The sequence below is a fragment of the Sesamum indicum genome, linkage group LG2 (assembly GCF_000512975.1).
Source record: "Sesamum indicum cultivar Zhongzhi No. 13 linkage group LG2, S_indicum_v1.0, whole genome shotgun sequence".
Classification (NCBI taxonomy): Eukaryota; Viridiplantae; Streptophyta; class Magnoliopsida; order Lamiales; family Pedaliaceae; genus Sesamum; species Sesamum indicum.
The window spans coordinates 4,571,727-4,594,617 of record NC_026146.1 but is presented as its reverse complement, the minus strand read 5'-3'; the positions used below and the strand labels follow the sequence as shown (position 1 = coordinate 4,594,617).

The 22,891-nt window shown below is 33.3% G+C and overlaps 3 protein-coding genes across 3 annotated transcripts in view; all 3 read right to left on the bottom strand.

The window, feature by feature from the left end:
* LOC105179868 (bidirectional sugar transporter SWEET1-like) lies at nucleotides 2,016-5,006 on the bottom strand. The gene is made up of 6 exons (XM_011103518.2): nucleotides 4,814-5,006; nucleotides 4,632-4,668; nucleotides 4,127-4,222; nucleotides 3,319-3,598; nucleotides 2,955-3,074; nucleotides 2,016-2,809 (listed from the first exon to the last, which is right to left on the bottom strand). The coding sequence occupies exons 1-6, from the start codon at nucleotides 4,848-4,850 to the stop codon at nucleotides 2,639-2,641; spliced, it is 741 nt and encodes a 246-aa protein (XP_011101820.1). The 5' UTR covers nucleotides 4,851-5,006; the 3' UTR covers nucleotides 2,016-2,638.
* On the bottom strand, nucleotides 11,995-13,858 carry LOC105179860 (bidirectional sugar transporter SWEET1). Its single transcript, XM_011103504.2, has 6 exons — nucleotides 13,709-13,858; nucleotides 13,588-13,624; nucleotides 13,415-13,510; nucleotides 13,044-13,326; nucleotides 12,837-12,956; nucleotides 11,995-12,409 (listed from the first exon to the last, which is right to left on the bottom strand). Exons 1-6 carry the CDS (start codon nucleotides 13,749-13,751, stop codon nucleotides 12,203-12,205), a joined length of 786 nt encoding a protein of 261 aa, XP_011101806.1. The 5' UTR covers nucleotides 13,752-13,858; the 3' UTR covers nucleotides 11,995-12,202.
* Nucleotides 18,689-22,891, bottom strand: part of LOC105179853 (probable glucuronosyltransferase Os03g0107900) — a 5,248-nt gene continuing 1,045 nt past the window's right edge. The window contains exons 2-8 of the mRNA XM_011103491.2: nucleotides 22,519-22,665; nucleotides 22,367-22,431; nucleotides 21,860-21,929; nucleotides 20,056-20,274; nucleotides 19,552-19,695; nucleotides 19,323-19,458; nucleotides 18,689-19,239 (exon numbers count right to left, since the gene is read on the bottom strand). Of these exons, the coding sequence (XP_011101793.1) occupies nucleotides 19,010-19,239; nucleotides 19,323-19,458; nucleotides 19,552-19,695; nucleotides 20,056-20,274; nucleotides 21,860-21,929; nucleotides 22,367-22,431; nucleotides 22,519-22,665 (1,011 nt within the window). The 3' untranslated portion in view covers nucleotides 18,689-19,009. The remainder of the gene's footprint in view (nucleotides 19,240-19,322; nucleotides 19,459-19,551; nucleotides 19,696-20,055; nucleotides 20,275-21,859; nucleotides 21,930-22,366; nucleotides 22,432-22,518; nucleotides 22,666-22,891) is intronic.

The following is a 22,891-nucleotide window of genomic DNA, read 5'->3' as shown; positions in this document are numbered from 1 at the left end:
TTTCTTTCCCTTTCAGGTTTTTCAGCCCTTCACCAGCCTCTAAGTCTTTCCCCAGACTCGACATATCCTCTATTTCCAAGTCTGGTTTCATAGTCCTTTTCCTTCACTATTCTGAGGTTGGCAGAAGGGGTGTATTATATAGGGGAGAGAGGGGAGGAGATTTTGACACATTTATAGTGATTTGCCCTTCCCACATTGTTCTTTCTCCTCTTTTCCTCCTGCTGCCACATTTATCTCTAAGCTTCCACCTTATCTGCAGGTGTCTGCTGTGGTTACTGAAGGTTTATCCCCAACTGTCACAGGACAAGAATGTGATGTATGAAGTACCAACTTCAACATCTTCCTTGTTTTATCTGTTCCAAATTCAGCCTCCATTGACTTCTTTTTTCCCTTTTCTTTTTCTCATTTTTGGCTGCTAGTTTTCTTTGTTTTATGGGGCTTCTCATTACTGCAGTAACTACTGTTACCAGGTGTAAAATTTCTCATTATGTGGACTACATTACCTACTGCAGAGGAGACTATGTGGATTGTAACATAAAGAAAAGTTCCCATTGATATGTTTAAGTTAGACTAAATTTCTCAGTAATGATCAGAAGTTAAAAGTAAAATTCACACAGTTTTTCCATTTTCTGTGCTACATTAGTCTTGCACTTTCGGTATTCTGTCCGTAAAGCTAACCTTTTTATCTAAATTAGGAATTGGCGTAATTCCTGTGGACAATCTAACCAACTGTTTTTGGGTATTTGTTGTCTACATTAGGGAATTGCCAGTCATTCGTTAGTTGTGCTGTATTCAATAACTCTCCGCGTTATATCAGTAAAGCTGCTAGTTTGTCGCATAGCCATTAGTATATAATGGCTGAAGGCGCGAATTTATTGAGCGATAAATTTGAATTGTGTCCGGTATCACAGATGTCGGAAGTTAAATGCTTCACACATTACACGTATACTTCAATGAATCGTTCTCCACAACCACAATCAATTCATAAAGTGAAACATTTGTGACACGTTCTTCATTTCTAGACGGTGCTGATGAGTTGAGCAATATCCATATGTCTGAATTGTGGCAATGTATCAACTTCATAGCATCTTGAGACTGTGAAGGTTGACATTCATGAATTGTGTCAGAATATAGGCAACAGCATCAGCATCCTTGGCAAACTTGAACACAAAACAATGTTTTTGTACAAAGTTGAAGCTGACAGCAGAGAGAATATTGGATTCCAGCCCTTAGCAAAACTTACCTTGTTTCTTCTGTCTTGTCTTCCCTTTTTTTTTTTGTCGGCGTCCGGCCACCTCTCTCCTCCTTTGTCTCCGATATTCCAGCCTGATCTGCAGGTGTCTGCTAGCGCTGCTATAGGTTTATCCTAACTATCTTAGGACAAGGATGTGATGTCTGAACTACCAAACCTAAGAGCTTCATTGTTTTATTTGATTCAGGTTCTGCATTCATCTTTCCATTTCTGCCTCATCTGAAACTAACCTCAATATAAATGCAAATCAATTCTTTTGTCGGATAGCGAATATTAATTCAAAAGATTATGAATTCCACATATATATTCCTTTCCTCATCGATAACCTGGTTACTTTAGTATGATTGTCACATTTGTTGTGTGACAAATCTTTGTTCTTGTCCTTCTGCATAGTTTCATAGATTTAGCTATGACTTCAAATCTCTCTGTTTTAGTTTCAAAGGTTCTAACATTGTGCACAAGGTTTTCTAGCACAGCTAAACTTATAAACTACTAGATGAAGCAATCAAGAATATTTTCACTCTTTGTTTTGGCCAAATCTCAGGGGTGTTCCTATAATTAGCCTGTCACTGTACTTGGTTTCATTGTACACTGACACCGTATATAGTTTTGTTAAGTTCACACCAATCACACAATGAATACAATATAATTGTCATATAATTAGTCTGCGTTTAACCAAATTCGATCCAAGACACAAACTCCAGGGAGGACATTAATTATACAAAATGCGGAATGAAAAAAGCATTATCTACCGACTCGCATGTTTCTTGTGCACTTGTCCTTCAGATTAGGACATTAATTATACAACCGTGAACACAGGAAGCAAATTCTTAACAGAATTGCCTTTCTCAACAGTACAGCTACAGCCCTTTCACCAATATTTTTAAGGCCAGATTTCAGCATCCTAATCTGTTTGGCTATATAAAAGAGAGTGAAAAAGACACATTCCTAAGAACCCATTCTCTGTCAGGCTAATATCCATAACCTTCTAATAGTGGGCCTCAGGGCTAAATCCATCTCTTGTTCTTGAATGCATACTTTTTTCACTTAATTCAATAACATAAGAAAGCAGGATAACTACAAAACAAAAGTTGTGAATCGTCCCGTTAAAGTCACAGCCACGACGTAAGAAGATCGATAGCAAAATGTCAGCTTCAGGTACCTTCAGCCACAGGAAATTGAAAATGACATTCAACCAAAGCAAGTATGATGGTGTTATCAAACTTAGCATAGAAAATCGTTGGCCCAAGTGAATCATTAACATGGCCTACAGTCAAAGGAGAGCACAAAAGGCTTAAAAAGCAGTATCTCCACATAACAGATAAGTTCAAGATGAACTGGAATCGGGCAACAGTCAGTCGAGATGATGTTCTTGGAGACTCTCATCTACACTTGTTCATCTTGAGAATGAAGACTGTTCGATGGCTTCTCTTGGTGGGATTTGCTGTTGGTCTTCTCCATCTCCAGGGATCCCTTGTTTTGGCCTTTGTTATCACGGTATATGGCATACAGTATCAGTTGCACTGCTCCTAATCCACAGCCAAATCCATTCGGAATCTGGAACGTTTTGGATCAGTGACAAAAAAGACAGAATTCGAAATCAATTGGCCATTCTTTTACTTACAGATGATGATAAAGTGACTTATATCTCTGAAACTGATGAAAGTCATGTGAGATTACATTGTTTCCAATATATACTTACAGCAACAAAGGGGTCCTTCCCAAGGAGGCCAAAGACAAACCATGATGTACCGCACAAGAATACAAACAAGGACAAGAAGAACGGCATGAATTCCACACTTTTTGTCTTGATCACCAGCCTCTGCGGTTTTTAATGTCAAAATCACGAGTAAGAAATGTCACAAGACCAAAATAATTGCAGACACAATTTTAAAGTTTTGAACTAAGGACCCACACTCTTTTTCCTTACGCGCAATATGTGCAATATTTCCTTCATGCTTATAGTTTAATTCTGAAGGGGGTTAAATTTAAAATTGTTCAAGACCAGAAAATCTTAGACTAATAGATATAGCAAACATGCATTAAAGAAGGGGCTGGAGACGTACTATGATTGTCAAGGGTGAACCATACATAATGATGGAAAAGACGGTGGCCGCAATTCCACAGAAAAGCTTCCTGGCATTGCCATGGAGGGCAAAGAGAGAGACAAACACAACAGTTGCAAAAACGGCGAGTACAATAGACAGCAGTCCCAGAATCTTGCCCTTCTCTTTCTTTGGTGCAAATATGAGAAAGATCAACACGTAAACGGATTCAATGGCAGCGCCTGTTCCGTTTATCGTTGACACAAGCAGGTTGTTTGGAGACACAAAAGGCAGACCATACCTATTATAAAGTCATCAAGGCAAAATTCAGCATATTATGTATATGAAGCTAACAAATTACTGTATCAAGATTATAGACTCGACAATCAGGAGGATTAACACTAACTGTTTCTGGAAATGACAGATAATTAAGCCCTAATATGAGTTCCTTTTGCAAAAACCATAGTTAGTACAACGACAAAGTACCACGTTTTTCATGAAATGTGTGACTTTTGGACATACAGAAAGAGAAGAACTACAGCTGAAAACAGTGTGAAATTGCTTTGCATTCTGACAATCCTTAGCTTATTTGTAATACTATCCTCAGTATGTAAGAATTAGAAGCCATTGTTCATTATGCTTCAAGTTGAGTGTTCGACAGAGGGATGCTCATACACCCAGAAGACAAATTAAAATCATACAGTTCAAAAACTCAGGATAAATCTATTAAAATAAGACCCCGAGGAAGAACGTGTAGGTTTGGCCTGTCTGGAATTGAAAAGGGCATCGTGAATTCTTAAAATAATTGAAGAAATTTAAAGAAACTCACCAACAAGAAAGCAAGCAGTTGAGTAAGGTCATGACATAGGGAATTCCAGAAAACTGCTCTGTGGACCTCTTCTTCACAATCCTCTTGAAAGTAATCCTATTAGGTAAATTATGTTATATTACATATCAAATAACCTTGTAGAGATGATAAACAAGATTCTTGAACTAACAATAGTAGTAACAAAAGAAGATTGCTTCCAACAATGGGCCAAACAATGTCCTCTTGATTTCCACAAAAGTGAACATTCATCCTTTTCAAGATAAGTTGAACCGTATATACAAAAAGAGTAGGAGTATGCTAACTCAAAACAACAACTCATTGTGATTTGTTTTCCTATTTAGAATTCTTCCTTTAATAACAAGAACTAAGGAGAAAAACCCATCAATTTTGATATCCTAAACAGTGAAATGCTAATCATTTTTGTGTTCAGTGTGTTATGTTTGAGGAAGAAACAAAAGCAAACAGACAGATGAATTCTTGTGGAGATTGGGAGAAGAGAACTCACAATGGTGCCAAGAACAGAAACAGAGCAAAGGCATTCCCTGTTTGAGAAAAAACACACCAGAAAATCAACCAGCCTCAGAAACCACAGCAAGAACTCAAAGATAACACCAGAAAATCGGAAACCCAAGAAGAACAACAGAATCAAAAGCATATATGAACTAACAAAGTAGAGAAAACACCCACCAAAAATTCCAAACACAAAGTGTAGAGTATTCTCCATATCTTCACAGTCTTGTTAGCCCACAAACTCAGCAATGAGAGTGTCAAATGAAAGATAAACCCTGATCAAGAAACACCCCAAGAACAAGAAAACAAGAAGATTTTCTAGCTGTTTTTTCCACTTTTCAAGAAGGCCTTGTGTGTGTAGCAGAAAGATGAGGAGAGCCCATATATATACAAGAAAATGGGCAGGCAAGAAGCGTGATACAAGTCGGGTTACAGTAGCAGGCATAGCAACAAAATGCGAAAAATTACAGCTTGGCTGTAATTATTTGAAATTTTTGTACTCTTTTTATCTTTTGATCAAAACTATTTGCTACTTTGCTTTGTCACCTTCTGCAACCAAAACTCTCCATCACTGTTGAACACACGGAAATTTCTGCTGGTTTCATTATCACATCCAATGAATAATAAAACACAACACTTACTTTTAATATTTGCATGTAAATTGTACAGTAAATATAATTACTTGATGGTAAACTTAAATTTAGTCATCTGAAAATATATCAATGAGTTCTCTTCTCTCTTTGGATAGTGTGTTTTTCTGCATGTTTTGGTTTCAGTGAAATGAAAATGAATTCTTGGGTGTTAAATTTGCATTAGAAGGAAGTAGGTGCCTTCAAACAGGCTGAAGCAGCAGTTCTTGTATCCTTTTTCTAGCAATTACTAAAGCGGTTAGTTTGCAGGTAGGTGAAAAGTCTGTTCCAAAAAGCTAGTCCAGTCCATTCTTGAATTTCCTCATTTTTTTTCTTAAGAAAAAAGGGAAATATATATTATTATCTAGGGATAATTACACTTTATTCTCATTAAATCTGGTGTAATTAAATACAAATCTCTTATGATTTTTAAAAAAAAATTATACGTAGTATCTTAATATTTATTTTTATCTACAAGTAAGTATTTTTATTAGTCAAAATTCATTCAATTTGTCGATATTAAAGAAAATCGGATAAAAATTTATATTTACCTTCGCTTGACTTATTACTTATTTATTATACGACGAATAGATCTTTTGACAACTAAATCATTCTTACATATCTTCGTACGTTAATTAATGTGATAAAGTATCATAATGTTTGTATTTATTTTCTAGGTGTTTTGTTTTGTGGAGATAGAGAAAGAAAGAAACAAAGATAAATAAGTATGTGTTAGAGATAGTGTGTATATATGGATTTATTTCTAGAGATGATTCAAAATAATTTAAAATAAGTATTGTATGCTTGATGTTGTATTTTGGGAAGCAGAAATTACTGTTCATGTCAAATCATGTTTTTTTATATATATTAATATATATATATGTGTGTGTATGTGTTGTATGTTTGATGTTGTATTTTTTAATACGAAAATCACTATTTATTGTCAAATTATATCTTTTTTATATTATATTTATATATCTGTGTGTTTATATATATTATATATAGAAAGTTCAAAACAAAAAATTCACACAAATAAAGTATAAAAAAAGAAAAAAAGCAAGTAGATATTGAATGTGTTTTAACCCATCTCGAAAATCTCCCAAAAATGAAACCAAACAAAGTCATATCTTTGTTGTTATAAGATTAATTTAGTCAGGAAAATGTGTTTGACCTGTAATACATCATTAATAAGTCAATTGAGAATAAATATTATGTTTTATTTAATTTTTTTTATTAATATCAAGAAATAAAAAATAATTGACTACAGATAGAGCTAAAGGCCAGACGAAAACAAATATCAAGAATACTAAATGTTATTTTTCAAATTATAAAGAGTTTATGTATAATTACACCAAATTTCAGAGGAAAATAATGTAATCATCTCTATTATTTACATTATAGATAATTATAATTTTAAAATAATAATAAATTAATATTATTTACTCTTGATTAAAATTAATATAAAAATTCAAATTTCAACTATTTACAATTTATGAGATTCCTTCCCGGTTAAACTCAAAGCTGGAGGTGTATGTTGAAATGAGTAACACTTGTATCATCCTGGTACTAGCCACCGCAAATGTTTTGTTTTTTATAGGAATTTTTTTTTTATATTTTTTTAATCAAAATGAATTTAACTGCTAAAGAAACCAACGTGCCCTTATGATGAATACAACTAATAATTAGCGTACTATTACCAAAAAGTTTGGTTTAATCAACAATCTATCATCAATTAACTCAAATAGGGCCTACGTAGGTACAAATGTTGTAACTTTTTCAATTAAAGTGATGCTCTACAATCTACTTTATATTGTCGAATTGCAATATGAAATGTGTGATGGATTGGAACCCACTAGAAGTTACTCCCTTCTCCCTTTTCTTCCTTCACGTCAATCATTTCAGCTTATTTTTTTGTTAAATAAAAGGATGTTTTTTTTATTTTTTTGTATTTTTATGTTCAATTTGACACATTTTTACTAAGACATGAAATTAGGTATTACATTATATTTTTTTAAGATATTATAAATACACTCCCCGAAAAACAACTTCATTACAATTTAATCTCATGGGTGCATGTACTTACAAGTTTTTGCACGTAAGAAGGTGTGGATTTATAATTTTACATATTGATGTTTGTATAATTATTTCTCTCTTAGTTGCTTGTTTCTATAATGTCAAAGGTCAAATATTGCACAAGGCCAAACCAAAAACATATGACGGTAAAAATAATATATATATATATATGGGAAAATGCAAGCAATTTCTTTGTGATATCGAAAATGAGCAAATTACCCCCTTATGAAAAAACAAATAGCGATATACTTCCCTATATTTTTTAAAATACAACAATTTACCCCCCTATGATTTTTAAAATGAAAGAGAGGTGAATTGCTACATTTTTTTATAAGAGGATAATGTGCTCATTTTTAATATTACATAGGGTAAGTTGCTATTCACCCTCTCTGTATATATACATTTAGCATCATTTAATTCTTAATTCACCAAATCCCCACCATTCACCAAAAAAGTAGCAGCATAGTATACGACACGTGGTCCAAACAAATATGCATCAGGAAAATAAATTTTCCTTCTCTCTTGTTTTTCTAATTTTTTCTTGGTTCTACTCGTACAGGACCACTTTAATACGTACATCTACACAAATACGTCTACTATATATTTTATTAATATTATTGTTTTGTTGTTCTCCGAAAAATTGTTATATAAATTTATCAATCGAGTAAGATCTTGTTGCTACATTTAAATCCACTGAATTTATGATATTTTGTGGTTATATTAGTTCCGTAAATGGTCGGTGATGATTTCAGGAAGGGAATTCTGAGACGTAACAAGATTTGAATCGATCGGGCGACAATTTGTGTTCACATGGAACTATAAGCAAATGAATTAGATTTATTTTTTTCACATTCTTTATTTTATTCTTGGATACATTCATGCATCACTGCAGAGGATCCATTAAGCAGCTAGCTAGGGTAGGTAAAATTATTAAAAATAAGATCTGGTGGCAGTAAAAATTAATTAACCATCTAATTCTTGATCATAGTTGGAAATCATATATCCGAAAAATTATAATTTTCGTTGTGTAAATACGAAGAAATAGTAGGTTTGGTGTACTTGAAATTCATTTTTGTAATGGCAGTCATATTGAGAACATTTATCGTCATAAATTAGTAAGTTGGGCAGAAAATAGCATGTTACGCCTGCAAATTGGAGACATTTTTGGTTAAATTGGCGATGAATGTCTTTCATATACCATTGTTTATTAAAAAAACAAAGTATTGTTCTTCAACGCCAAACAAAATTAAAATGTAAAAAAAATGTCACCCCTTTTACATTCAGACGACAAGAATTACAATTCTTCCCATCAACTTAAATTTATAGATCTGCTAGTATAAGCAAATTTGTATTTAGATCAATTTAATCTCATGACCGCCTCGTAAAAAGACACGAACCCTTGTATTTGAACTGCTATCTCATTTTGTTGATAGAATTTAGTATGGATATATCATGGTACGTACGGCTATTCCAGCATGCAATGGATCAACACGAAAACACATTGCACAATCGCAATCAAAAGATTGTAACAAAGAAATTGGGGAAGATACAGCATTGACACTGCCCTCGAGACAAGGGCTCTTTACTTGGTCCGAAACTAATCCACCGGTCGCGGGAAATATATAAGTACTCATGTCTGCGCGTGAGTGTGTTGTGAGCGTGCGTCCGACTCAGCCACAAATAGTCATCAGCTGCATTTATGACACTGATCATTCAATTATGATCTATCAAGCTTATCAACTACTACAATACACAATTCCAGTTTCTTCATCTTGCAGCCGCCGGGCCTCAACCTCTCAACTCCCGGAACATCAAAATTCTTCTGGTAATAATGCAGCCAGGTTCAATGGCTTCCATTTTCCCCACGACGTTTCAGTTTCGGTACACAATTTTTGTAGAAATTCAAGCCACCGCAGAGCCCGCAAACTACACTTGTTAGGCAATCGGTGTATGTACATTTTGTAGGAACGTGACAATAACTAGAGTCCGGTCAAAAATTCAGGTTTATGATGTCGTAACAAATATTTCTTGCTAATTGCTGGCAAAAAGTTGGTGAAAGTTTTGAAGAGTTAAGCATGAGATGAGAAAGTCCTTGACCTTGGCACCAGGTGCGTACACGCATGCAAAGCTCAAGTTAGCTAAATGTGTATATTAAGTGAGCAAATTGGCATTGATAACTATGACCAACTATCACATTATAGTATATATGGATGGTTAGTGTGTCTCAATACAATTAGTTAGTCGATCATAAATACTGCTCTTTACGACAGATTTTAAGTGAAGGATTTTTAATGGTATTTTAAAATCACAAATTTATGTTGATGAAAAATTAAGAGAACAACCATGGAAAAAAGTAAAAATGCCCTCGAGATAAAACAATATTACAAGAATACTAGGAAAATTCAATATCCACGGCTTAGAATATCGGGTCAGGGCCGACCAAGAGAACTCACTTATTGTGGTTGTCGATCAGGTCTGGATCACGACCCGACCAGACCCTAAAGACTCGCACTTGTAGACTGTTGATTTATATGACGTCACTGGACTAGGATGACAACACGTGGTAAAATACGAGTGAACCTCTCAAGTATGCAAGTGGACCCACTCAGACACTATAAATACTTTATGTATAATTCATTTATGGTAAGACATTTCATTGCACCCCATAACCCACTTTAGATCATACTCAACTTGCATTTGTCCTCTTCCTTCTATCTCGAACTCCACTAATTTAGTGAAGGGTTTTAGTTGAGAATCTTCCAACGAGCCTAACGATCTACTTTCTTTTCTCAGATCCCAAAACCATTCTGAGAACGTGAAATAGTTGACGACCTGCTATCCAAATCATATGAAATAATACTGAGAGTAATCAAAATATGATAGAAGATTCAATCCCGTATAATTTGAAGCTCGATTATTTTATAATTGAGATAAGTGTTATGAGTAGGAGTGTGGAAGTTGTTAATTAATGTTGAAATGACACATGGGTGCCTTGAGCATAAGGTAATAACTGTTATTATTGCAGCGGTGTGTGAGATAGAGAGACGGGGACACTTCTCCAGGTTGGTGGACTGCCTGCTCTTTCCGTTTTCCTAAACGGATTTTTTTAAATTGTTTTCTCGATTTATTCTGGAGTATAGACTATAATTAGAATTAATTATTAGCCCACTTCCATATCAACAGATCAAAAAAAATTCTTATTTAAAGCAATTTTGGACCAAATCAATCACAAAATAAGTATGATATATTTGGTTACTTTTTGCTAAATTGTACACCAATTACACATCGACATGTGTATTACACTTATCATTTTATTAATTTAAATTTAATTTAATCAAATTCGAGCTAGAATTTTCCATAATTCAAGCAACCACATATAAATTTTTTTTGACAGTATCCTACTTTATCTTATCAATATTTTCTATAACAATATTGACAACTCAACCTTTCATTTTGTAATTTCTATACTTTATATTTTTGTTTATATAAATAAATTTCATGATTGTTATTTCATAAAAATATGGATGACAAATAAAAAATTCTTACTCATGTTAAGTTCGGTCGAATCAAACCAATTATTGAACAAGTGTGATATATTTACCTTGTAATTTGTTACTTCTTTTTATAGATTAATTACACTACAAATATATTATACTTGTCATCTAATTGATTCGAATTCGATCAAATTAACTTTTCCCGATGACAAATATTCACTATTCACATGATGAGATGTCCACGCAATGGTCCTCGGGCTTGGGCATGAATTTAGGCCTTTGATTTTCTGAGGTCTATTCAGGATATAGGTTTTGGACTGGAGGGACAGTAGGCCCAACATCAAGAATCATCACTTTGGTTAGGCCCATAATCACAATACTTAAACGCGACTCCTCAGACTGTTAAGTCTATTATTTTTTATTCAAGTAAATTGATTACAATTAAATTAGGATAAATTACAACTACCACTTCTGAGATTTGATATAATTATAAACACCCCCTTATTATTTAAAAAAATTATCAATATTTTCCTAATTTTAAACGGTCGTCTAACAATTACCCCAATCCGTTAGGTTTCCATCTATTTTTTTGGTGAACTGACTAAAATGTCCATGTGGATTAAGAATTTTAATTTTATTTATTTCTTAATATTTTGTGACTTTTTTATGAACCAAGTGGATAATTTTTTTTATAATTTTTAAAATTTGTTGATTCACCCCATTCGAACTTTTTATAAACTTTTAATTTTTTTTAAAAAGCAAAAAATATAGTAAGGGCAAAGTTGATGATATATACATATATCCAAGGATTACATAATTTCATCAAACAGTATGAGGTATTTGTAGTTTTTCAGACAACGAAGGTATACTCGTAATTATGGCCAACATCATGGGAGGTCGTTGTAATTTACCTATTAAATTATGAAACAATCATCAAGAACTAATATGTATCGGTTATCAATTATTATTATAATAGAACCAACAATACTATTAAAATAGATTGGTACCTACACATTGACCTCTTGATCATAAGGTCTTAATCCACCAACTAAATCAGATTTCATTGACAAGTACTGTAAGTTAGCAATCCAATTTTTCTAGCAATACCTTCTGAACTAATTAAAATATCACACTAAGAAATTAAGAAAATGGAATACCTTTCGAAATTATAAAACATTTATTTTCGTCTTTATGCCCAACAACATAAATTAATAATATAAGTTGATACAGATACCTGAACGGACCATCGACTCGTCCCAATTCGTTAGAACCCTCATCTTAACAAGATGATCTACACTTGCCATTACACACAAAAAGTCCAAAATAAAAAGAAAAAGGATAAATTAATTTTCTTAATGGAAATTAATTAATTAATAATTAGGGTTGTCATTAGGAAAATAAGTGGGTTGGTTCTGGTGGTGAGGCTTGCCATTGGCAATGGCAATGGCAACACCCATTTCCAGGCTTCCCTCTGTGGGGGACGCAGGTTTCTTAGCATCATCACCTTTGTTGTTGCGGTAAATAGCATATAAAATCAGCTGCATTGCTCCTAATACACACCCAAATCCATTTGGAATCTGCAAATATCATAGTATGTCATTTAGATTTTACTATATATTCTATGAATTTCATTTAATATTTATATATCATATGTGTTCTACGATGTACTTTTATATTTTTATATACATGGTCTGTATATATTAAATAAAATAGAAAATAGAGTAAAATACAATTTACTCCTACGGTATATGAAAAAAGAGCAAGAAACATTATGTGAAAAAAAAAAAAAGTATTTCCTTATGATTTAAAAAATGAGGGCAAAAAAACCCTTATTGATAAAGGAATAATTTGCTTTATTTTTAAAATACAGGACGTAATTTTTTTTAAAAAAAATTGCATTTAACCCGTTAAAAATATAATAAGATTTAGAATAGAAAATGGGAGGCACACGAGCGGACTTATGGACAAAGAAGAAACAAAGGTTGATGGAATTGAACAACTTACATAAAGAAACTTGTCGTTGCCGATGAGGCCATAGATAAACCAGGAAGTACCACACAGGAATACAAAGAGCGACAACAGGAACGGCATATACTCCACACTCTTCGTCTTGATCACCATCCTCTACACACACCAAATAAACACATAATCACACGCACATACCCAATCAATCAAGAATTCAATCACGCAAATTAAGATGATCATATATACCATGACGGACAACGGCGAGGCATACATGATAATGGAGAACACAGTGGCTGCAAACCCACAAAGCAACTGCCTCCTCGCCATGCTCGTAAAGGCGAGAACCGACACCAAAGCGATAGTCGCAAAAATAGCAAGAATGCAAAGGAGAAGCCCCGCGATCTTGCCCTTCTCCTTCTTAGCTGCATATATGAGAAAAATCAGCACGTAAACCGACTCGATCACTGCCCCGGTGCCGTTGATGGCAGACACTAGAAAGTTGTTCTTTGATATAAACGGCAGACCGTACCTGCATGCATTCATATATTATTAACAGTTAGTAGTAAATTAGATCAAAATTTATTTGCATTTTCAAGAAAAAGTAAGTAATTACTTACCAGGCTGCAAGCAAGCAGTTGAGCAAGGTCATGACATAGGGTATGCCGGAGAACTGTTGAGTCGATTTTTTCGCGACAATCCTCTTGAATGTAACCCTTTAATCTCAAAACGACGTTTATTAATTAATTATATACATATATATATCTGCAGAAATTAAATTAAAAGTACTTACGCTGGGGACAAGAACAGAAACAAACCAGTTGCATTTCCTGTTGAAAATCATCAGAATTTTCTTGAACATGATTATATACATATGATCATCAACACATTAATAAAAAATAAATAAAACATACCAAAAACTCCAAACGCCAAATGCAGGGCTTTTCCTGTGCTCATATTTAATTTGAATAAATATTTATATATGTTGAAGAAAAAAAGAAATAATTGAAAGGTGGTGATGATGAAAGAGGAGGAAGAGGTGGGGGGGTGGGGGGTGGTATATATAGGATAGAAGAATAGAAGAGAAGCAAAACTAACATTGCTTTTGCAGTAAATGGCCAGATTACGTCCTTATCCACAACACCACCTCTTGGGTAATGCAAACTCTGTCTTCTTCTTCTTCTTCTCACTGTCACTTTCTCTCACTTCACCTCATCAAACCCGCCCTTTATTTTCTCTCTCTAACACATATGTGTATGTATATCCGTGTGTGTTTCTGAGAAACAAAATTGAAATTGAATGTGCATGACGACAGTGTCTGTTACTGACTCTTGTTTAATTTCTGGCCAGCCATAAATGCATGGGGTGCGGTTTGGGTTACTTCAAACCCTGGTTTTCTTCTCCCGGTAAAATCAGTAAAATTGCTATTTGTAAGCCCGATTTCCTTGTGGGCTTCTATTGCATCTTTTAGCAACTTATCAAATATACATATATTAGAATTACGTACTTAACTCCCACATGTCCGGGCATTATTTTAGAATTGAACAAAATGCTGATTAACTTAAATGGAAAATTTTTGTATTCAATTTTCAGTAAGAAAAAAAAAAAAAGTAAATATGGGTGTATTAATTTTAAATTTTTGGTCTATGTTACTATTGGGTTAAATTCGTATACACGTACTTATTTGAAAGTACGATTGAATTATATATTTACATGATATTAACTATGTTTTACAATAAAAAAATGTATAATTCTGAATTTTTCGACTAAAACTAAACTAATTTCAGATAAAAGTGAGATGTTTAGCATTCATTTCTACTATCATTAACGAAATTTATGAAATTAAATATTAATGCTAATGACTTAATTATATGTGGGATATGGCACAAAATCTGAATTAATTAACCCAAAGTTTACAAAAGAGGAGGCCATGAGCGTATATATATATGTGTGTGTGTGTGTACATTTGGTGATACCAACTTTATGTCCACTTTGATTTGCTGATGCAATTTTGTTACAAGTGATGACATTTCTTTATCTATGAAAATTATTTATTATATCTTTCTTGATTTATTTATGATTAAAAAAAAAGTGAATTGGGATATAAAAATAAATTACTTATGGGACAGAGGATGAGATGATGTATTCCTAATCAACGGGACATGTCTGATATTTGGCATCAAGTAATTATTATTATTATTCGTGTTATTATTATTGATAAGAGAGAATATATATACATACATATATTTATTTATTTGGTGAGTGCATGTGTCGTGCACTCCTTACCTCAATTATGTGTTTATTCAGTGTTGATGCAAACCATAATCATTATTTTCAAACTCACAACTAATTCTAATCTATTTCCTAATATTTGAGCTCCACAAAACAATTATAGATATATATTTTTTTTAAATAAATCGAACTATTAATATCGTAGAAAACCAACTACTCCTAAAGGAATAACAACCCACACTTGATAGGATTTGAACTCATGACCTTATAGTTATGAAATTTGACATATTTACCCGACGTGAGACCCAAATTCCAACCAAATTGTAATTTTTAGTGAATTTTATTTTTAATGTGTCAATTTTTTAAATTATAAGGTTTAATGCTGAATTTAATCTTAAGACTAAAATTGCCGCCCCGTATAGTTACAGGACTAAAATTATAAGTTTTTCTATAATATTGTGTATTTTATTTTTTAATTTTGTATAATTTTATAAATTTATGTGCACATATTAATTAATAGTTTAAAAGGAGGGATCAGCTAGCGTCGAGTTAATTAAGCAAATAATGTTAGTAATGATGGAGTGTCGCGATATCTGACTTGAAATAAAATATTGTCTTGCGTCATTAATTAATTAATTAATAATGTGGCCAAAAAAATGAAGTTGCAAATTGGAGAGATAGTTTTTTTTAGATAATTACACTCACGTCTCCATAAATTTGGTATAATTACACGTAAACCTTTTGTGATTTGAAAAGTTACATTCCGTATCCTTGAATTTGCTCTCATATAATAGATTGGTTTATCCATTAGTCGAAAGTCACTGAATTTATTGACATGAGCAAAAAAATTGAATGAAAGTCGATATTCTGTCTTATTGCAGGTGAAGATATATATACCTCCTCACATGCATTAATATGTAAAAATATATAAGGGTAATTTGATTATAAAAAAATTTATGTTGGACATGCAATAACTCAATAATAAGTCAGTTGTGGGTAAATATGAATTTTTATCTAATTTTTTTTTTTGTTAATATCATCAAATTTAGTAAATTTTGACTAACGAAAGAACTTATTTATCAGATAAAAATAAATATTAAGAGTGTAAATTGCAGAGATAGTTGGGGTACCTGCTTTTAGGCTTGCACAGATATGATTTTTTCAACCAATACCATACAAACTAATAATATATTTTTTCATAATGCATTGATATGACATCACACGTAATTTTAAATAAAAAAAGATATAATAATAATAATCAATTTTATTCATATAAAACTGTACTAATTTGACACCACTAATAATCTATATTAAAAACAATTGTCATAGCTGTCAATTATGAATAATGTTTTTGCTTCGTTTGCAAAAACAACTGTCGTAAAAGTAAAATTAATTAATAGTCGATCACAGTAATTCGATATTTTTGATCATGATAATTAAATAGGACAAAAAATCTCATTAATTGCGAAACGGTCCTAACTTTGGAACGGCAGGTCAATTGTTTCCGAAACCTGTGTGCCAAACCATTGCAATGTGCACATGCAATTAAATAATGTGATACCTAAAAATTATTGTCGGAGAGAGGACAAAATCTGGTAATTTCATTTGGAATTCTTGTCTTAAACAAACATGTTGACAGTGAGTCCCCAATTGCAGAGCCAGACCACATAACCCTCTCAATATAGGAAAGGAAGAACTAAAGCACCTAACAATTTATAAAATTCTTGTTCAAATTAAACTTATTGTGTGATTGGTATTTTCTCTTAACTATACACTCATTATACCTCAAGTATACTGCATTTATTATATATTAGTTCACGTCTCGACGAACCGACCAATGTGGAATGGAATTTTTCTTTAACATTTTAGTCAATCTCCTAATCATGCAGGGGGAACATAATTAATTAACTTTTCCCCCAACCATAGCTCATCTTTTTGCTACAAAAGGATTATAAAGCCTACAAATCTTGAAAATGAAAAGGAATAATTTCCTTCTTTGCATGCGTTTTGATTAAGACTAATCATTAATTATTGTGCTAATTCTTGTTGTGCTGGCAGAAAATTTTCATTGCATTTGAGGTTACCTACCTTGTTAAAGCGAAAACCTAAAACCTTCCAAATCAAAAAGAGAAAAGGGAAAAAACCCTAAAACCTTGTTTGATCATTTGAGTGGAAGGGTAATCAAGAAAGATATGATTATTACAGACTCCCACAAAAAGTTGACTGGGAAAAGTGAATCAAGATTATATGTAGTTCTTGATCAGTTGTTATAACCTAATATATATTAAATCAAAAAAAAAAAAAAAAAAACCCTATGGGTAGAGTACAGGTTTGGCAATATAAATTAGAGGATTAATGCTCCAGACTTGGTGAGTGCTTGCAAATTTTTCAAAAGAGTATTTAATCTTTTGGGTATAAAAAAATTATTTATGAGTGTTTTGAGAATTAATTCAAATTTGGAACCCTAGAAGAAAAAATAGTGTTGGAACAATAATTGCGATTACTATTTGGTTAATGTATTCGACATAATTTTTAAGGATAATTACATTTATACTCTCTTTCTTATATTTTGTTTACACACATCACCTTTTTCTTTTGTTAAATATCATTTATGACAGCTTCAAAATAAGAGTACTTTGTGTAATCATATTGATGTTATCGAAAATGTATGTGAAATTATCCACAAAACAAAGATAGTTTGCGTAAACGGAGCATTTAGATCAGTAATGTAAATGTAATTATATCCCTCATTTTGAACTATTGTGTTCTCCTTATAGCAGTCATATCTAACATACGGGTTTAAAGTTCTTATTTTAATTAAAAGTAAATGTTTTCCCAAACATTCAAATTTAATGTTTTTTACTTCTTGATATTTTTTTTGGTAAATGATCTCATTTTTCAATTCTATTTTAATTTTAACATATTTGTCTACAAATTACAACTTTTTTTAAGAGCAGAAAGTGTAACAAACACTACCTTAGAATTGTACCCGTCACCACAAACATATGTCACCAAACACTCACTTTAAGCTGATCCCTTTGTTGATCCAATCACTTCAAGAAACCTTAGGCTTGGACGGTGCAAAACAATGGAAAGAAAAGAAAGAGAGATAATTAAATAAAAAACACGATACTATAATAATGGCCTTGAGATTGCATTATTGGAAACCCCAATGTTCACATTCCCTGTCAAGATCCCTCAAGATCAGTGGCAAAGTATACCAAATATGATGAGTGGACCCAAGATTTGGAGCTAAGTTAAAGCTACTAAGCAGCCAAGCAACCTCGAATGGCCATGCTGAGAGAATCTTGACCAAATTTGTCACTCGAACTTTGTATCTCATCCATTGAAAATGACTTCCTAACCTACATTCTGATGTTTCACCTGTGTCCTGTCTTTCTGCATGTGCTTTCTGATTGAAGTCATCTAATGTCTGAGGGGGGTTTTAGGCAGTGATCCCGACTAGTTTATTAGTCGTGGACTCTTGAAGTTGCTATAATGAGATGCTAGTGCTGACCGCTCCTATCGTTATCTTGCCAAAAAATCATCTGTAGCGCATGCGGCTTGCAGCATACTGTCATCTTCAATAAGTTTTTGTTCCTCTAGTTAAGATACAAGTTCTAAACACAACCTTCATGTTGTTCAGCTGCAGTTCGGAAGAGTTAAAAAGACAAGAACTGAGAAATAACTAGAATACAAATATAAGTTTACAGCAAATGCATCAACAATATCTTTCTTGTTCACACATCAAGAAGTTGAAGTTGTCCACCCAGGGGTATGAACATTTTGCTTTCCTATACAGCTAAGAGACATTTACGCTATGTGAACACTCTTTGACTTGTGTTTTTCTTTGTTCGCTGGGAGAACATGTACGACTAACATGTTACGAAATTCGATAACACAAAAAGGTTAATGCGTCTTTTAAGAATGCGTAAAGAATAGTGGAGAAAAGCCATAATCAATATCTTTATTCCCAGATCATTTTAAGGCAAAGGCATGGGTGGTTTCCATTTGCTGAATTCTACTAAATCTCTGTTGACTATAGATCCATTATGCAGCCAAAACGTCTCAGCTGACTGATGGAATTGCCTCACTTTCTTCTGAAGTTCCCATAGAATTCCACTGAAAGCAGAGCAGGATTCAGATTCAGGAGCATAAACCCATAAGCACCTCACTCGTCTACCCTTGGCGATCATCTCCTCCAAGTCTTTATCTGTGAGAAAGCAAAAGGTATTAGCCATTACTATAGTGATGCCAATAGGATAGAAAAGGGAGGAAAGAGTCCACTAGCGTGACCTGGAATTGATTCCAAGTAATCCAGAAGTTCTGTTCCTATCCGAGTGGATGGCCATTTAATTGAAATTTGCATGTAGTCAACTACATTTTGGAAAGGCAATTCCACTTGATCTGATAATATAACTGGAACACACTCCTGCTCAAATCAAACCAATGCACCAACTAGTTCAACAGACTGTATTTCTGTATTTAAAGTATTGGACAACAAAGCAAAAGGCGAGATACAGACCACAAAGAATGATTCGTAAAAGCGAAGAGTCCATGATGATTCCCCACGTGGAGCCAGACAGAATTTTGCATTGCGAAGATGTTGAAAGTATTCTGTTCTCCCAAGTTTGTCTGGGCCACTGAATTTCAACTCTGGAGATTCCAACTGTTCACAGAATCAACATGGATGTCCCTTGGAGGGGTATTACATATATTATGGCAACACAAACCGATTGCTATCCGCTAAGGTCATTCACATGTATTATAATATAGTAAAAAGTCGATACATTTCGAGCACAATCTGACATGACGCAACGTCGCCTCCTTCACCAGCTGAGAAACTTAACTGCCTTCTTGATATTTCCATGAGTAGTATGATATAAAGAATAATCTACTGCTGATAGTTTGAAGAAACAATCTACCATTTATATGATTTTCCTCTTGGAAAATTTTTAAACTAAGGACTTTTCAGTTGAAACAGAAAATGAAAAAGGTCTGTATCACAATCCAGAAATGAAAGATGTACCTTATCAGGATATTGTCTGGCAAGATCTATCAATTGTAGACGGCCAGCCTTTCCTTGTGCTCGACCTAAATAGTTTGCCAAATATTTCCTCCTAGATAAAGGCAAAGGGTCAACTAGCCTAGGCTTCCGAACTGTCATACCATCATCAATATTACCAGGTATGATGATATCTTTCCATGTGTTGAAGGCACTGGTATCTCGTTTATCTGTGCGGTCTCCCTTTCATGAGAGGAAATAGACATTCATAACATCAAAAACTGATGAAGGGTAATGATCTTGCAACTATAGTTAATTCAAAAGTTATTTATTGCTGTAGATGACATTACATAACATATGCGACTCATAAACCTAATATAATTGGAAACCAAATGCTAGAGATTTTTAGGCAAAATTATTTAAAACTAGTAACCAAAAAAAAAAAAAAAAGGGGACCAAAATACTGGGTTCTGGAAGTGTTAAAAGTTTAGGCAAAACCTGCCATTTTTTTAAAATATTAAAGAAAAAAAGAAACTGTCAGAGAACTGCTGCTGTCAAGGTTCTTAAAAAATTAAAGAATTTATTAAAAAGAAAAAAAGCCTCAGAACCGCAGCCAGTGGCTGTAGTTAAAATAATATGTAATTGAGAATTGCGGCTATCTAACTTCAAAAAGAAAAATATTGTTGAGAAGACGCATGCAAACAAGCAAGCAAAGCAGCATACAACAACTTTGCTTGCTTATTTTCACCCATGGAGGCACTGTTGCACCCCGTCCACCCATGAGTGAAATAATGGTATTGAGTAAAGCACGTGCAATTTTGTTGCAACCTGTGCACTCCTCATGCTCGCCGCTTCAGGTCAATAGTTTTTTCAGAAGGAAAATCATATAGAACACTTGAATTTTTACCCATAAGGAAGGAAGCTGAACAAGCAACCGCCAAAGTTGCTAGTCAAGTGCTGCCTGTGGATGAGATTCAGGAGGCTAGAATTATTTTACAAAACATAGCACTCGACGAGCAACTAGAATTCTGCCTTGAATAACACACTTGACAAGCAACAAGAATACTCGTGAATCTCATCCACAGACTATCACTCATAAAAGTGATAAAACTTATAAAAGTACACGTGCTTCACTCAATACCATTATTTCACTCACGGGTGCAACAATGCAGCCGTGAGTGAAAACAAGCAAGCAAAGCTCATTTTTTAAAAATATTTATAGAGAGTCAGAGCTAAAATGTCGAGGTTCTCAAACATATATATATATATATTAAGTTTTATAGTTCTCAAACACAATTTTTTTTAAATAATTTGTGGAGAACCGCTGCAAGTTCTCAATTTTTTTTTTTAATTTTTTAACTTTTTGAAAAACCACTATCAACAACATCGGTTCTCCAACAGTTTTATTCTTCCTCTTTTTTTTTTTTTTTAAATATTTAAAAAGACTTGGGGAAACCACTTTCAGCCAATGCGGTTTCGCCTAAACTTTTAATACTTTTTAGAATATGGTAGTTGGATAAATTTTTATTATTTACTATATTTAAATAATTTTGCTAGGTTTCTACTCCATTTCAACTCAACTACTTAATATGAAATCTTTTAACCATGCATCAAATGCTACAATACATCTAGTTTGTAGACTTAAAAAGATTCAAAAGGCCCGGTCAGCATGGCTACACAGGGTCATGCAGCAAAATAACAGTCATCATTTCGGTCCCCAGCATTTTTACAGTGATATTTTGTGGAATAAAGGTTAACAGTGTAAATCCAGTAGGTGACGCATTTCACCATGCAATCTAAAGAACACGACCTTGTAGGTAAAGCATACCTCAGGCGTCAGAATTATAGAACGATTTAAATACACGGTCCAGGACTTGAACAAATGAGCTCCAGCACCACTGCAATGAAGTAACACAGCACAAACAATAGAATATCAGTTGAACTTATACACTGATGAAAACCAAGCAGACAGCACACAAACTCTGCTCATTTTCTTCTCCCTGTTAAGAGTGTACAGCTTTTGTTCCTATTATCTTCTAAGATAAGAAAATCAATCTTGATCTCAAGAAAGTGTTGGATAGGTTGCTCGGAAAATCAGTGAAAAGAATTACCAATTCAGCAAAGTGTATCTGCAACTGAAAAGGAGAAGAAATAACACCAGGGATTGGTTAAGCCTTAGTTTAGATAAAAACTTCGTCTCCATTTCCAGCATACTTTCAAGATTAAATGGATATACAAGAACCTAATCCATTTCTTCCTATAAATTCATGGACTGAACACATTTTCAGCATTGATCATCATGTAAGAATCATAATTGAACACCAGGACATTATACCTTGGAAAAACAAATATATGGTTGCGGCCACCAGATAACCTGAAATATGGCATTTGACTTAAAACCTGAAAACAAATAGTGCTAATTTAAATAACAAATGCAACGGCAATAATTTCTTTGAAATTACCAATGTTTCATAAAAACAGTATTACCTTGACGTAAGTTTGGTTGATCTCTTTATCATTAAGGCCACCCATCATTCGAACACATTTCACGTAAGATGGCACAAAGAAGAGATCTGCTTCCTCTTTCTTTCTAGTCCGATATGTTGATTGTAAAAGCAACCTATGTATTTTAACCTAAATGGAATGACATCATTAGATTAATAAAAAATTATTGCATCTGGAGAACTATAAAGAGATCCCAAAATATCATTCCTTAAGTTACCATCTCTATATGATGAGGATATAGATCAAAGTCAAGTTATTCATTTTCGTCCACATTAGCTTAGGTATCAACATAGTAACTCAATAACACTATCATCTTGTGATTGAGCACTAACTTCTGATACAGTTCATCCACATT